This window comes from Gopherus evgoodei, chromosome 23 (assembly GCF_007399415.2).
Source record: "Gopherus evgoodei ecotype Sinaloan lineage chromosome 23, rGopEvg1_v1.p, whole genome shotgun sequence".
NCBI lineage: Eukaryota > Metazoa > Chordata > Testudines > Testudinidae > Gopherus > Gopherus evgoodei.
Window position 1 is genome coordinate 5,012,229 of NC_044344.1, and position 16,523 is coordinate 5,028,751.

Consider the following 16,523-nt stretch of genomic DNA (forward strand, 5'->3'; position numbering starts at 1 on the left):
CCTGCCTGCCTGGGGCTCATGTACTCCAGGGAGGGCGCGTGGCTCCGCGTGCTGCCCCTCTCTTCAGGCACCGCCCCCGCGGCAGCCATTGGCCACAGTTCCCCTTTCCCAGCCAATGGGAGCTGTGGGGGCGGTGCTTACAGGCAAGAGCTGCACACAACGACCCCTGCCTCCCGCTCCCCCAGGGCTGCAGGGGCATGCTGGCGGCTTCCGGGAGCGGTGTGGGGCAGGCAGGGAACCTGCCTTAGTGGCTACCCTGCTGCACTGCTAAATTTTTAGCGGCTGGAGATTGCGATCTCTCCAGGATCGACTAGTCAATCGCAGTCAACTGGTTCATGACCACTGGTTTAACAGTTGTCTTAGTTTGTTACATAAACAAAAACGTGAAGCACTTTCCTTTATCTAATGAACATAAAACATACCACTGTATGTGCAGTCTGAGATGATGCAACCAAGGGGTCATGTGTGCTTTCTGTGGAGGTCTGTGCACCCTCCCCTTCACATGACTGAAACATTACTCGAGTCATGGCTGTGCTGAATTTTGCTCCGGGACTGTAAACTTCAGTGGCAACGCAAGATGAATTTCTCTTGCCCTTTTTTTTAATTTGAGAGTGAATTAAACTACATGCTAAGAGAAAACACACTAATCCAAGGGCCAAGGAAGATGAACAAGGAAACTTTTTCTAGCAGAGACTGACCCTAGCTTGCCAGACTATCAATAGAATGTATTTTATGGGCTTCGTTGTGATAATCTCTGTGAAAGATTTGTTCAGTTAATGCTCTTATTTCCTTCAGGCCACTGATGCTCGCAGAGCCTTCCCTTGCTGGGATGAACCTGCTATTAAGGCAACATTCGATATTTCATTGGTCGTCCCTAAAGACAGAGTAGCTTTGTCAAATATGGTAAGTGCTTAATGTGCAAGTAATGAACTCAATTTTTAATAGCAACTGGCTGTGTAGCAGTTTTGTTTGCAAGTTAGTGATGTGTTTTGGTAACATCCATTAATAGGAAGATGGATTGTAGTATTTGTCATTACTAAGCAGTTATACTTGATTGAGGGAAGCTTTTTTTAAAGTAGATATCCATTGCTAGTTGACACTAGTACAGAAATTTAATATGCTGCACATGCCAGAGAGGGTTGTTTATTAAAACGAGTCCTAACACATGGCATGACGTGCTGCTTAATTAAATGAATGAAAAAAATAAAACTTTTGCTTGTTTAGAAAGCTACACAGAGATGCATGGCATTTTATAGACACATAAGACCAGTCTCTGCCCTGGAGAGCTGATAATTAAAGTTCAGACGTAACAGGAGTGGGTGGTGGCAATTTCATCGCAGGTACAAAGGGGATATCGTCACATTCCCCATTTTGAATATGGTGTAAATCTTCATAATAGTCATTTGCCACTGAGAAACCACCCTTAAGTGTCTCATCCTACAGGCTCCTATTGTTGGGATGACTGTTTACTAATAAAGGCCATTTTCAGTGAGGACTCCGTTTCCTCTGCTCAGGCAGCTTGATGCTGTAATGTGTTAATGCAAGCCAGAAGTCTCGTCCATCAACCGTTTTGTTGCAGCCATCCTTTCAGTGTTTGAACAAAAGAATCACGCCCTGAAAACTCTTAGGAGAAACTGGCTCCTGGTGTGAAATATGACTTGTGGTGTAAACTACAGAAAATAAGTATTTGTTTTTCAGCTGGGGACTATAAATGTAATGAGCATTTTAAAGTTGTAATCCAGTGTTGCTATTTATGGAACTAATCAGATTCCTTTTTGTGTTGGGAAGAATGTCACTGATCGGAAACCTTACCCTGATGATGAAAATCTGGTGGAAGTGAAGTTTGCCCGCACACCTGTGATGTCAACGTACCTAGTAGCATTTGTGGTGGGAGAATATGACTTTGTAGAGACCAGGTCGTCTGATGGTGTGTTAGTCCGTGTTTACACTCCTGTTGGCAAAGCAGAACAGGGAAAGTTTGCATTAGAGGTAAATGCGCTTGAAGTGATTTCTTCACTATTTGTGTAGTCCCCAGTTGTGGGGAGCCTACGTTCTGGCTGAGTTCTGTCAACAGCGCAATTAATGTGAAACTTGTCATGCTGTTTTGGTTTAATTAGTGACATGGAGAAACGAGGCTTGATAGTAAACTGAAATTCATTACATACAAATAAAACATGAAGTCATAACAAAAATCTAGATTCTGACCCAAATGAGATGATTTAGCATTATCACCTTTTATATAAAGTCAATGTAAGGTAGTAGAGGGTGGCTGAAGCCTGGAAAAAATTGAGGTACTTCCAATGTTGATACTCTGGCATTCCTGGAAGTCCCACTTTTTAGAAGTGGGATTTCTGGGGAAGAGAGCCAGTATGTGCTGCTTTCTGGAGTACTTACAGCCACGTGGAAATGTCAGTTCTGGCCTATCATTGCGAGTTAGTTCAAAATGTTTACTAGGTTTTTCCTTTTATTTTTTTATAGGTTGCTGCTAAAACTCTGCCTTTTTATAAGGACTACTTCAATGTTCCTTATCCTCTTCCTAAAATTGATCTCATAGCTATTGCAGACTTTGCAGCTGGTAAAGTAACTCACTTTATTGCTGAACGGTATTGATTTTCTTTGAATTTTAAACATTTAGGAAGAGGTGTGTATCAATGTCAATAAACCTTTGTATTTATTTTATAAAGGTGCCATGGAGAACTGGGGCCTTGTTACTTATAGGTATGCTGTTAAAATACTGTCTTTCCCCCCTTTGTTCACTAATTTTGGAGGCAATCAGACTGGTTTTAGGGAAATGCAATGATTGGGCTTCATCCCAAGTAAGGTTGAGTAACTTCCTCCAAACTCTAGCTTCAGTCTTGAGTAATTTAGGCTTTTACACCAGAATGCGCTGGTGTTCACATCTCAGAATGGCAAGAATGAGCTTTTAAGGCTACTGGCCAAGATCGTTTGAAAGATTTTAAAAGCATCTGGCAGGAACAGCTTCTGCAAAAAAAGAAAGTGTTTTCTTGGCTACACCCCCCACCCCCAATAGTTCTGTAGTTATTTACACAGCTTGAAAACTGTTTTCGATTTTTGCATGTTCTAGCCAAGTTGGTAAACTTGTGCAACCATAGAACAAACATGTGGGTTGAGTAATTTTAAAAACTTTATCTTGCCTTCCATTTTCAGTTGCTTGATGAGTTGAGCAAAATTTCATGCCTTCTGCTTGATAGTCTCGTGTTTATTTTGAGCTGTTGGAAGGTGCTCCTTTCAGCCTCTGCAACTTGGGACTCTCATTAGCTCTAGGTTAATTAGCATTGAAGTGAGATTTCAGGATTTTTCTTTTTAAATGTACCTCATTAATTTGGCCTTACAAAATTGTCATGTAAAATTACTAGCCCATGCACAAAATCTACTTGTCCACTCTACCATGCTGACGAGAACTGATATTTTATTCCCTGTGCAAAGATTATTTGCCCTGGGAATTTTGTGTAGAATTTTGTAAGCCTACTTTAATGCTAGTGCTACATTCTCCCCTTGCGTTTAGATTGGCAGTCTTGCCTGTTACCTGTATGATAGATAGAAGGCTGGCATAATGTGCGGGCTATATTTTATCCAAGACATTTTTCCCCCTTGAGTTGCAGGAGTCTGAAAGTCTCTTCTGATTGACCTACTGAGCCATGGTTGTGACACAGGTGTTTGTAGATTTCTTTAGAGTTCCCTTATTGAATTGCAAGTGAAATGAATGTCTGTGTGTGTGTGTGTGTGTATCTGTGTGTGGATATTCATATGCCTCTGAGATGGTAAATGTAACACAACTGATGATTGGGCACGTGGATGAGTGGTGACTCCTTCTGGGTTGAGTGTGGGAAAGAAGACTTGCTTTGCATACGTTATGAAGTGTGAAAGCAAATTGCAGTCAAGGTGAGATTTTTTTCCCCTGTTTTTTCTAGTCATGTAGCTGGACTATTTTTTGCAGAGTAAAGTTTTTCTCCTGTCCGGGTTTCTTGCCCTTGATTTCATGCATACTTTGAGGAAGAGTTGCCCCAAGTCATCCCAACAGCTATTAAATTTAATGTAACTGTTTTATGTGCAAACTGAAACAACTTCTGTTTTTCAGTTGTGTGGATCATGTTTGTAGCTTGTTTAGGCAATTCAGACTGTTTTAAATCTTGTTTTTCCCAGATGTATGCTGCTCAATTAATCTCTCCTTATTTCTTAAAAAAACAGGGAGACTGCGCTGCTGATTGATCCCAAAAATTCCTGCTCTTCGTCCCGCCAGTGGGTTGCTCTGGTTGTGGGACACGAACTTGCTCACCAGTGGTTTGGAAACCTTGTCACTATGGTATCTGATATTTAAAGTATTTTTATTATTATTTGTATTACCATAGCGCCTAGGAGCCCTAAACATGGAATAGTACCACATTGTGCTAGGCTCTGTACGAACACAACGAAAAGACTCTCCCCATCCGAAGGAGCTTGCAAGCTAACTAAGATGAGACGTATCATGTGTTTAGATTTGTCATGCTCCTCCTAACTCTGGTTAGATTCTTCAATTGCCCCTAAAGTATCATGTAAAAGAGAATAGACATGTTGAGTTAGATGCTTAAAAAAGCTGTCTTTAAAGTGGATTTTAAAATACTTACTTGACCAGATATGCCAGAAGAACAGGTGGATAAACAGAAAAATGCTAATTAACCAGTTCTGGTTCATGTGTGTGTGAATTAATGTTAAGAAGTTGACTGAGTCTGTTTGAATGTAGTCAGAGAGTGGGAAGAGAACAGCAGGTTTCCATGGAAATGAGCTAAGCCGCCATATTAGATTACTTTTAAAGTGATAAATCCTCATTTTCCTTTCTGGTAGGGATGATTCACTGTGTCATCAGCAACTTTTCATACTAAGCAGGCCGTCTCAGTTTGTGACCCTGGGACTGTATTATTCTAATCCATTAGTTGAAAAGTTGCCTGGTAGTAGCTGACATAAATTATTTTGGGTCTGTAGGGAACCAGTCTTCTAAATGATTGAAGCTGAAGTCATTTAGATGGGAAATAAAAGTACAGGAGAGGCAGCAGGTTGAAAGGTGCTAATAAACTCCCCACTGTGCTTACAAACCTGAAAGCCATGTTTACTGAAGCCTCTGCTGACAAATGGCCTCTGCCTGTCTTGGTTAGATCTTTGCGGTGTTGTTGTAGCCTGATGCTCCTTTCTTTCCTCTCACACTCCCTCAGAAAAATCCCCTGCTAATGGGTCTTTGGAAACCAACCCTGTTAAATGTTAGGAAGCCTTTTGTGTTGCCAGAAGCAGTGTGTGTTTGGTAATTGAACTAGAAGCACTGCAGCAAAGGGAGCACGGCTTCTGGAACCAGCAGTTTCCTAGCCATATCTTTTAGGCTGCCAAAACAGAGGTCATGACTTAGGTGGAAGAGAGATGTATATGTCACTTCACCAAGGAAACCAGTAAGGAAGTGGTTCTCAGACTTTTCCATAGTGTGGCACGCATCATAATAGAAAGTCGTCTTTTCCCTTTCACAATTGCACAGGTCATCTCCCTGTGTGATTCAGGTCACATCCCTGTGACAGAAACAGCAATTAAGTGGAAAAGTAATATTAGGATAGTATTGAATATATTTTTTAGCTTTTAATGCAGTTGGGCAGCTGGAAATTACTGGCATTGTGTGATCAACCAGCTCTTTGTGGATCACTAGCAAGTGCTGTTGGGACCGCTGGTGGCTCACAGACCATTAGTGGTCCACCGCAACTTGAGAATCACTACAGTAAGGCATTTAACAAAGCAATATTACTTGTCTTATAAGGGCTTTTCTACTTTGATAAAAAGTTGTACGTTTTCTTTCCCTTTTGAAGCTTTGTGCCATTCATAAAGTTTTTTTCTTTTAATTTTCAAATTTTATGTATTTGAAATAGGATTATGTTTTGTGAAGTGAAAGTCTTTCACTTTCCCATTTCAGGTAGCTTGTTGCACACAGGGAACAAAGATACTATCACTGCAGGACGTGTCAGTTACATCGTGGTTACAGTGTGCCAATGTTGGATCTTACCAGATAGCCAGCTCTTTAACACTGAAGATGTTAAACTAATTGGAATCAAAATAGTTCTGAGAAATAAATGGATGCCTGAGCAACAAGACTGGAGTCTCATCTCCCTACCCCGGTCTTTAGTTTTCATTGGGGTAGGCTAGCAGCTTGTTGCACTTAGCATGTGACTGACAGCCACTTACACTTCATTAAATTAATACAGAAAAAACCTGACTTGTTGGGAGTTTGAAAGTAAAGTTGAATGTCTTTCATTTTTCCCAGTTGCATTCATCCGTTGGCACCAATACTACATTTGAGTTCTGGAACTTTTGTCTTGGAAACAGATTTAATCAGAACTATAATGAAAATTGGATAGTCTCCACTCTAAAAATAAATAATGTTGGACATATCTGGGTAGAATGTCAGTGAAATTATTCCTTTTCGAATTTCCTCTGATGTTTCATTCTTAACCGGGAAGTAGAATTGTTGTGCGGCTGAATTTCTATTGGGTTGAGTCTGTATCACTTTCCAATGTCTTCTCCTTAAATAGATGTGGCAGCTTAATCAAACATATCTGAATTTACCTACCACTGTTTTATAACTATGAGTACTGTATCTGAAAGAAATAAGAGGATGGGAAAGCCCTTTTCCTCTATTTTTTTTTTCAGTTTCATATGTAGTCGGTTTCCTTATCTCCCTCAGTACAGTAGGCATTCTCTCTCTTAGCCAGGCATGAGGAAGGAAGATACATCTTAAAATATAGGACATATAATTGTAAAGCTGCAAAAATTGTCAGCGAGTGTGTCTTGGGCAGGTATAATCCTGAAACTACTTTTTTAAAAAAAAAAAAGTAATAAAAATTACTAGATTTCAGGTTTTCAGTGTCTGTTTACGACAGTATTCTTTCTCTCTCAGGTATCCAAACTCCTTTTCCATTACCTGTAAGGACATTAATACAAAAATTCCTGTGATTGACGGAGGCCTTTCCATAATTAGCAGAATGTATGGATTCCCCAGGATTTGGCTACGTTGTGGAGCTGTGGCCTTCCATGCCACAGACAGCTTCCCCAATCTGGTCTTCCCATGTCAGCTTCCTGTAACTGTTCCCTCTTTGCCTCTGCGCTCAAATCCAGCCTAATATGCAGCTTGTACAGCAGTTTCTTTGTACCACCTGCAGGTTTGCCCTCTCTATTTTGAGTTCTTGGAAGCACAGCTCACCTAGCAAACCATTGCTAGGTAGGTCATTCTGCGCTCGGTTCAGTTCAGTCCACAAGCTGTTACGGCTAAAGGGGATACTGTTGTGTAACCAGTCTGCTGTATGTTCTATTCCACTTCCTGAATGTGACGTCTCCATACTGGGGGATTCAGACACCATCTCAATAGACCTTTCTCTCTGATTTGCGGTTAACTGGGCCGTTAATAGGTTATAGTCTGTAATGCAGACTTTTTAGTTGAGTGAGTAGGAGGAGTGTTAAAATAAGTGAAACAAAGTATTTTTTATTCAAATACTCTTTTCTTTTCAGGAATGGTGGACCCACCTCTGGCTGAATGAAGGCTTTGCCTCCTGGATTGAGTATCTCTGTGTAGACCACTGCTTCCCAGAGTATGATATCTGGACTCAGTTTGTTTCTGCTGATTACACACGAGCGCAAGAGCTTGATGCCTTAGACAACAGTCATCCTATTGAAGTGAGCTGTAACTCCCTGCTATTGGCATTATTTGTCTCTCTTTTAGGTCAGCTAGGAATTCTGGGTAGAAACCTTCCACTGATAGCTAGAAACAGGGGCAGCTCCAGGCACCAGCATACCAAGCATGTACCTGAGGTGGCAAGCCACGGGGGGCGCTCTGCCGGTCGCCGCTAGGGCGGCAGGCAGGTTGCCTTGTCTGCGGAGGGTCCACTGGTCCCCCGGCTTCCCGCAAGCGTGCCGCCAAATCCACGGGGCCGGGGACCTTCCACAGGCAAGCTGCCGAAGGCAGCCTGCCTGCCGTGCTTGGGGCAGCAAAATTCCTAGAGCCACCCCTGGCTAGAAGGGAAGGAAGTGTGCAGGTATTCACAATGCAAAGGAAAATCTCAAATTGCTTTTACATCTGTTAGATTTTTTGGTAAAATAGGAAGGCCTCTTCTAGTAAAAGTAGTACTTAAGGGAGATCTGAAAGCTCAAGCAATTGTTAATGGTTTAAAGACCCTTTCATCTTGAGCTGGATTTGAGTTGGCAAACTAGTGACCAAAACTCATAGTTTTTGTCTGATGACGGCAAAATGAGTTGTTGTGTCTCAGTCCAGTTCCTAGTCAATACTTGCCTACGTTAGAAGCAACCACCGTTAATTGGTACCTTTGAGTCTCAGCAGTGAGGGAAGGATAGATCAGAGGACAATAACTTCCCTGTAATCCTTAGAGGTGGTCGCTCTGGTTCAGAATTTGAGGCCCATTAACAGGACAATATGAGGAAACTCATGTTGCCACTGCTTGTGCTGTACCTGTTCTATGAACAAATAAGAATGTAAGTCTTCTGGATTGTCAGTGTGGCACCTTAACCTAAAAATTTGCATAAAATGCCATTTAAAACTTTGAAACTTAGGCTGCTGATCTGTTTAGTATTTGTACAGGTGAGGTAGTAGCTGTTGGAGCTATTCATCTATATTTATAGTCTAGCCTCCATTATATAAATGACACAGGGATTTAATATGTTTAGTCAAGCTTTCAGATAATCAAGGAAATTTTTACTGTAATAGATATTAGGGGGCATGATCCTGCTTTGCATAACTGGGAATTTTGGATACTTGTGGATGTACTGCAGCCACCCACAGTCAGGTATCGTGCTGGTACTCTTAGACGTTTACTTTTCTCATTGTCTTATCAGTAACCCGTTTTCATTATATTCTTTTTTTACTTTGAGGTCAACCAGATTTAGTCAAGTCAAAGTGTGAGTGTTTGAGTGTAGATCATGGGCCACAAAGGACTAGGGCGAGATCGTCAGACCTATTTATTAGGTGCTGAAGCTAAGCACAAGACTGTCAATCTATAAACTAATCCTAGCACTGCCATCTCAACCTGTCTTGTTGAAGAGGCACGTGAGGCAGGCTTAGTAAGAGATTCAGACATGGAGATAGACTACATGAACTTTCTCTGTAGCTGAACTATTAAATAAGAAAATTGTTTTAGCGTTGGCTATTGAGACTTTTTTGCTCTATTCATTTGAACTAGAGTTGCAGACAAGATGTTGCTTGTTCTAACTACACATTGTACTGTAAACCCCAGGTCAGTGTGGGCCACCCATCTGAAGTAGACGAAATATTTGATGCTATTTCTTATAGCAAAGGAGCATCTGTAATCCGAATGTTACATGATTACATTGGAGATGAGGTAAAAATGCTCAATTCTATTGTACACCATTTAATGCAAATTATTAGTAAAAACTCTTGTTGAACCGTTACAAACTGACGTATGTTTGTGATTTCTGGGTGCTGAACATTCATATTCTTGAACACTAATTTTCCCACTCAGTTTTTGGGTATCATAACTACACTTCAAGAGGAAATGTAAACACCCTGAATAAATTCAAGGGGGAAGTAAGCTATTGGGATGACATGGAAACATGATTGTTTGTTTAAAAGTTCCAAATGCATTTGAAACTTGAATGCCACCTACCAACAATGCTACAAAGCCATTTTTCTGCCTAATGTCACGTCCTAGGGGAGTGGCAGATTAAGTAAAACCGGTGCTAGGGATCCTCGGCTGGTGTGTGGAAGTAAGTGCACTGCACTGGGAGGGCAATAAGTGCCTCCTTTCTGGTGCAATTACATGTTTAATTGTATGTTTCTAGGATTTTCGGAAAGGAATGCATTTGTACTTAACCAGGTTCCAACAGAGGAATGCAGCTACAGGTAATCAGCAGTTATTCTTGTATTTTATCCGGGAAAGCTCAACTCTGGAGAATTCAATTTTCAGTGGTATTTTGGGTTTCTAAAATACCCAGTTGACTGAGATGCAAGAAGTCAATAGACTTGCACTTGAGGTCATGTAATGAGTCAGTAGTTCAGCCTGGATTAGAACCCAATATGCTCTTGGCTTTCTCTTAATCCATTTCTCTAACCTCTGGAGTACACAGGCACAATGATCTGAAAGAGCTGCTTTTACCCCAGTAAAGCTGCCTGTCTAGTAGTCTAATTCAGAATTTTTGCCCTTGAGACTTTTTTCTAATGAGCGGTTGGTTTTTCAGAGTAAGGTGATAATTGGCCATTAAGGCTTCAGCAAATTTCCGTTTGCAGAACTGATCACATGTGGGATTAAATGGATCAAATGAGGTTGCGTCCAGCATATCCTGGCACTTAGTTCACATGGCGATTTACTGTGTTTCAAAGTTGAAATGCTGAAGTGGAATAAGGGGCTCTCTGTGTCACTTAGGTATAAGTGATCCAGATGTTCGGTAATGCTTCTGGGCATAATATGTGAAAGTATCTAGAGAAGAGAGCAGTTGTTTTTGAAGCCTGATACAGTTCTGAATGTTTTATTACTTACTCCAGACATTTTGATAACAATGCATTACAAACGGTACTCTTTGGAATCCTAATGAAGAGGTTGATGTTTTCTATGGGAGGTTTAAACTGCTGCTTATTCCAACTCCATGATCTCTGTTATAGTGTAACTTTACGAAAATGGAGCATAAAACCCCAGAGGGAAGCATCTTTAACTTCTGATTAGGTATATTTGTGACAATAAGAATTAATAAAATGACACAAATTAGACTCCTGATGGTGCCAGTATAGTGGCCTTACCAGCATTTTATGGGTGTTTAGATTAACATTTGTGTGTTTGGGGTGCGGGGGGTGGGATTTGGGAACCCTTAAACTGATGATTTTTCTTCTACAGAGGACCTTTGGGAGAGCCTGGAGAAAGCCAGTGGTAAACCTATTGCTGCTGTAATGAGTACATGGACCAAACAAATGGGATTCCCACTCATTTATGTGGAAGCAGTGCAGGTAAATTGTGATGATAAAAACGGAACATCATTAGATGCTTTGAAATTCCAGTTACACTAAATGTTTCTCTTCACTTCAGAACAAAACATTACCTTACTTAAGTGTCCTGGATCACTTTTAATAGTATCCAGTCATTTCAGAACTTTCTTCTGTTTGATCAGGAGACAATGCAGTGCTTGCTTTTGTTCAGTGACAAAATCTGCTCCTAAAGGGAGGGAGAATGCTGTTAGATTGAACATAAAAGTTGCATGCTATCACACTGTTGGGGGAGGGGGGGATGATCGTATATTCTTCATAATTTACAATTAGACTGGACAAAGTATCTTAAGTAGAGGAGCTTCTGTTGCTTTCCTTGGGGAATGCTGTTCACAGTGATATGGAGTTCATTCCCTTGATGCATCCAGCTCATGTGCTTGGAGGTTAGACATTAAGTATCCTTTTTGTTCTGAGTGTGCATTAAGTATAGGGGAGAGAATACCTGGCGTGACTCACTTCTCATTCCAGTTTAATTGCAGGGACTTTAGGAGACTGGCCCTGTCAATCTTCCTTGTGTTAATGAATCAGCTGTGGATTAAGATGCATGGCCAGTCTTGCTAGTGGGCTACAAGCCCTATGATCCTCATAGGGTATGACAAAGGTAGATGCGATCCATTAGTAAGTCATTTCTAAGTTAAATTCAAAGTAAATCCAGCAATCCTGTGGCTGAATGAATGATGTGAAGGGCTGTATTAGCTCAGGTTTCTCAAAGGAAAAATACTATCCAGGTTTATAGACAGAGATGTAGAAGCTTTACTGACGTTACTCCAATGTACTTGAAATAGTCTGTGCCCTCTGGGATTAATAGGGAGAAAATTGGTTAATGCAGATGCTAAGATTTGAGATTGGGGAAAGAATTCCTGAAAGAGTGTAATGAACTGCCATAATAGACTTCCTGTTTCTGAAATGTTACAGCCAGAAGACTGATCTGCCCTCAATTGCTCTGAAATCTTTTGTGGTCTCTAGTGACCAATTTTCAGTTCGCTGTTTTTCTCCGGTATCGTTGGCAGCATTGTAAACATTCAGAGAGAGACTGTCTCAGACACCTGCAGGAATGAGGAGCTGAGATATGTGGTGTTTGAAATTACAGTGTTGAAACACTGCATATAAATTGGTCTCTTGACCTCTAATTCTCTCTAGTTCATCATACCTAATATACATTAAGAATGTTATAATGGGGCAGTAAAATTGGCAAATTATTCTCTGAGCAAGTGCATCATTAAAGTTAGATGCATCACACTGTTAGGAGAGGATTACCATATATTCTTTGTAATTTAACATTAGACTGGACAAAGTATCTTAAGTAGAGGGACTTCTACCACTTTCCCTGGAAACTTCTCCAGTTTAATAATCTCACTTCCAGTAAGTGTCCCCCTTTTTAATGTCATCCCCTTACTTTTAGTTCATACCATCCTATACAGTGTCTTTCCATCACTGATGTTACACATTTCAAATACTTGTTAGATGATTCTCATGTCCCTCTCATTAGTAGTTCCTTAGCCACTTAGTCACTTTTTATAAGCTTATGTTTCTATCACCACTAATTTTTCCTTTTTCTCTTAAAATCTTCTGGTGCTGAGGCACTTATGACTTACTACAATATGGTAGGTCTCACTAACACTTTATGGACCACTATCTTCTACTATACTCTGGTGTGATGAGCATAAGAATGGCCACACTGGGTCAGGTCTATCTAGCCCAGTATTCTGTCTTCTGACAGTGGCCAGTGCCAGATGCCTCAGAGGGAATGAACAAAACAGGGCAAGTTCAAGTGATCCACTCCCTTTGTCCAGTCCCATCTTCTAGCAGTTGGAGGTTTAGGGACACCCAGAGCATGGATTGCATCCCTAAGCATCTTGGCTAATAACTTCCTGGAGGACAGTTCCATCAATGGCTATCTAATTCTTTCTTGAACCCAGTTATACTTTTGGCCTTCACAGCATCCCCAGGCAATGAGTTCCACAAGTTGATTGTGCATTGTGTGAAGTACTTCCTTTTGTTTTAAACCAGCTGCTTATTAATTTCATCAGGACACACCCCCAAGTTCTTGGGTTATGTGAGGGGGTAAATAGCGCTTCCCTATTCACTTTCTCCATACCATTCATGATTTTATAGATGCCTCTACTAACGTGCACCAAAGTTGTATTTGCCTTTCTTGGTGCCATGTTGCACTGCAAACATGTAGCCAGCTTGTTTTTCATGGTCTGTGAGAACCATAGTGGACCATAACATCTTGAGGAACATTTACTATGGGTGCTTCTGTCACCTTCTCTACGTTAATTCTGATTATTGGGGCTTTAACCTATACTACTTTTCAAGCCCTATACTTTCAGGTTTAGAAGCACATTTAAATGGAAAAGGATGGACTTTACTTTGGTTTGACACTGTTTAAAATGGAGACTTACTCATTGAGGGAAAGTGCTATATGTAGTCATTCCGTCACACTTTAAATCATTGACAGTCATCCCAGGCTTCTTTCTTCCTGCTTCCTGCAAGCTTAAACCCAATTCTCCACTCTGAAGCAAAAGTGGCAAAGCAACTTTTCAAAGGAAAATAAAGGATGAATGAGTAACCTGTCTCACGTCATCCCAGTGCTGAATGAGGATCCCTAAAAACTTGGCAAAGCTGGCATGCATTAGCTTGGAAAAAGTGCTGCCTGACAACATTGCCTGACTCAGGCAGGCTTTGAGGACCAGCACTGTGTAGCTAATGTGCCCAAGCTCCAGTAGAGGAGAAGTTCTCTCTCCAGTAGCTATGCTGATGGACCACTTCCTGCCGTAACTGATGAGCCTTTGATTGCACTTCTGAGTATGTTTTTGTGAGCATTTAATCTCCAAGATTTGTGCTATATAACCAATTTGTCAATCCTTCAAACCATTGGAAGCCTCATTTCCCTTCAGACTGTGGCAAAGCTGTCTCTGCCTCCACTCTTCATTAGTATTTTTATTACCTCTCTATTCTAGGAGTCCACCTGTAAAATGTCATTGCATGTAAATTATACTTTTTCTTCCAAAGCCTTTGACCCCAGCCCAGCACTGCTGTAACAGGTAATCTTCCGACGATATGAGTGCTCTTGTTCCTGTTAATTACAAGAAGCAGGAAGTGACTTCCGGATACTATTCTTTTCAGATTAGTCCTTCCAGGCACCAAATACCTTTTTCACTTTTCTGACTTGGCAGTTATCACCACTGCTGTAGTTGGGATTCTCTTGCATCTGATTCTCCTAAAATGAACATTTTTCTTTGCCTATTTTTTTCCTTTTGTGTCTTGTCTTTACACTTGAATAGCATTACAGAATCATACTATACCAGGGATTAAAATATATGGGCTTCTTTCTATCACCTGTCATTTGAATTTTTTTATCTATTGGTTTCTAGAATATATTAGATAAAAGTGTTTTTCTGCACTGAAGACATTGAACTGCTACGGTTACAGTTTGTCAGTCTTGGAGTAAGTGAGCCTGTGAAGAATGACCCTATTGTACTCCCAGTAGGCTTCAGCGTTGGTACAGATTAAGGACATGTTTGAATTTTAGCTGCTTTGATTCTAGTTCTCTGTGCCAGCAGTTATGGGACAGGCTGGGGACTTCAGATGAGGGACTCATACCTTAGTGACAACTGGAAGCCACTCTTGATAATGGAGCTGAAATCTCCATTCATCATTTGGGGGAATAATAATCAAATATGGGGGTTTTCTAGTGGGGTTCTGCAGGGATCGGCACGAGGTTCACCACAGTTCAACATGTTTATCAGTACTCTGGAAGTAAATGTAAAATGGCTGCAGATAAAATCTGCGGCTAACCCAAAGATTAGTGGAATGATAACGTATGACAACAGAGCAGTGATATTGAGGGATACTGGATGGCTTGGTAAGATGAGCCTGTTCCAACAAAAATGCGTTTTAATATAGCCAAAGGCAGACTTATACTTCTAGGAACAAGGAATACAAGCCATGCCTACGGAATGGGGGACTGCAGCCTGGAAAGCAGTGATTTAGAGGTCATAATGGACAAGCTACTCAACATGATCTCTCAGTATGATGCTGTGGCAAAAAGGGAAGTAGTGAGTTAGGAGTAGGGAAGTGATTTTAGCTCTACACGACACTGGGGAGACCTATACAGGAATTCTGCTTGCAGTATTAACCTTTGGAGCAAAGGGGGATGTAACAGATTCTCAGTCTCTTGGTGTCTTGATTTGTAGACTGGATGCCTTTTTAGATGTGCCTTTTGCCACATACAAGTCATTATACTTAATATAATGGTAACTGGGTAAAATTTAATGGCCTGTGCTATGCAGAGGGTCAGACTAGATGATCTAGAAGTCCCTTCTGGCCTTAAACTCTATGGATCTTTAAATGTGCTGGGACTCTGTTTTGAATCTAGTGAATGACACCCTAGTATCCATTTCCAGTTGTGTTGCTTGCTAGTTAAAAAGAAAAAAAAAAGAAAAACCTCTGCCCCAAGTGATTGAGCAGAGGAACTGGACAAATAACATTTTCCAGTTATTCTGAGTTTTCATGACAATGTTCTTCCATGGTGGAAGTTTTTGAAATCGATACTACGCTAGCATTTATTTTCCATTTTTAGCAAGAAGAGGACAAAGTTCTGAAGTTAGTCCAGAAGAAGTTCTGTGCCAGTGGACCATATAGCGGTAAGATGAAGGCTAATAGCAGGAGTCAAGCCGTGCATCATTTTGTATGCCGCGCCAGCACTTCCGTGAAACTCAACTTTTGCACTGTCTGATTGCACAGGCAGGTGCCTTTTTAGGATTTAGATAATTTTTTTAAATACTTGTGAAAACCCAAAGTTAAGAACAGTCCTAAGTTTTCTTGCATTTTTAGAGTATGTCTATGCTGCAAAGAAAAACTCAGCACCTAGTCTCAGAGCCCAGGTCGATTGACTCAGCCTGGGTATGGGGTTAAAAATAACAGTGTAGACGTTTGGGCTTGGGCTGAAGCCCAGGCTCTGAAACCTAGGACAGGGAAGGACTCAGAGCACAAATGTCTCGACTGCTGTGTTAGCCCCAAGCCTGAGCTCCACAAGCCTGAGTCGGTCAACCCAGGCTCTAAGACTCGGCTCTGTGGGTTTTTCCTCAGCAGTGTAGATGTATCCTGAGTCTGCATGTTATCATCACATGTATGGGAGAGAGACTTGCACCTGTAAAATGCTTTTATAATAGCATATTAAGATGTTTAAACCTTTGTTCAATATCCAATCTAGGGCCTTGATTGCCATCTTAAAGAGCTCGTCTTATGGGCCTCAGTAACCGAGTAAATTCTCCATGTATAAGAGCAAGCACAAGCTTGTCGTTTATAATTTAAGTACCCCTCTACCCCAATATAACGCGACCTGATATAACACGAGTTCGGATATAACGCTGTAAAGCAGTGCTCTGGGGGGGGAGGGCTGCGCACTCCGGCAAATCAAAGCAAGTTCGATATAATGTGGTTTCACCTATAACACGGTAAGATTTTTTGGCTCCCAAGGACAGCGTTATAT

The 16,523-nt window shown here is 41.0% G+C and overlaps 1 protein-coding gene across 2 annotated transcripts in view; it reads left to right on the forward strand.

Moving 5' to 3' along the window:
* LOC115638922 (puromycin-sensitive aminopeptidase) overlaps positions 1-16,523 on the forward strand; it is a 67,238-nt gene that overhangs the window by 35,983 nt on the left and 14,732 nt on the right. Inside the window, exons 5-14 of one of the 2 annotated variants that reach the window (XM_030541016.1) lie at positions 796-903; positions 1,789-1,989; positions 2,479-2,575; positions 2,685-2,718; positions 4,210-4,324; positions 7,534-7,698; positions 9,270-9,374; positions 9,835-9,895; positions 10,881-10,990; positions 15,612-15,675. In XM_030541016.1, the coding sequence (XP_030396876.1) occupies positions 796-903; positions 1,789-1,989; positions 2,479-2,575; positions 2,685-2,718; positions 4,210-4,324; positions 7,534-7,698; positions 9,270-9,374; positions 9,835-9,895; positions 10,881-10,990; positions 15,612-15,675 (1,060 nt within the window). Of the gene's footprint in view, positions 1-795; positions 904-1,788; positions 1,990-2,478; positions 2,604-2,684; positions 2,719-4,209; positions 4,325-7,533; positions 7,699-9,269; positions 9,375-9,834; positions 9,896-10,880; positions 10,991-15,611; positions 15,676-16,523 lie in introns of both variants that reach the window. The other variant, XM_030541017.1, reaches the window with a different exon arrangement.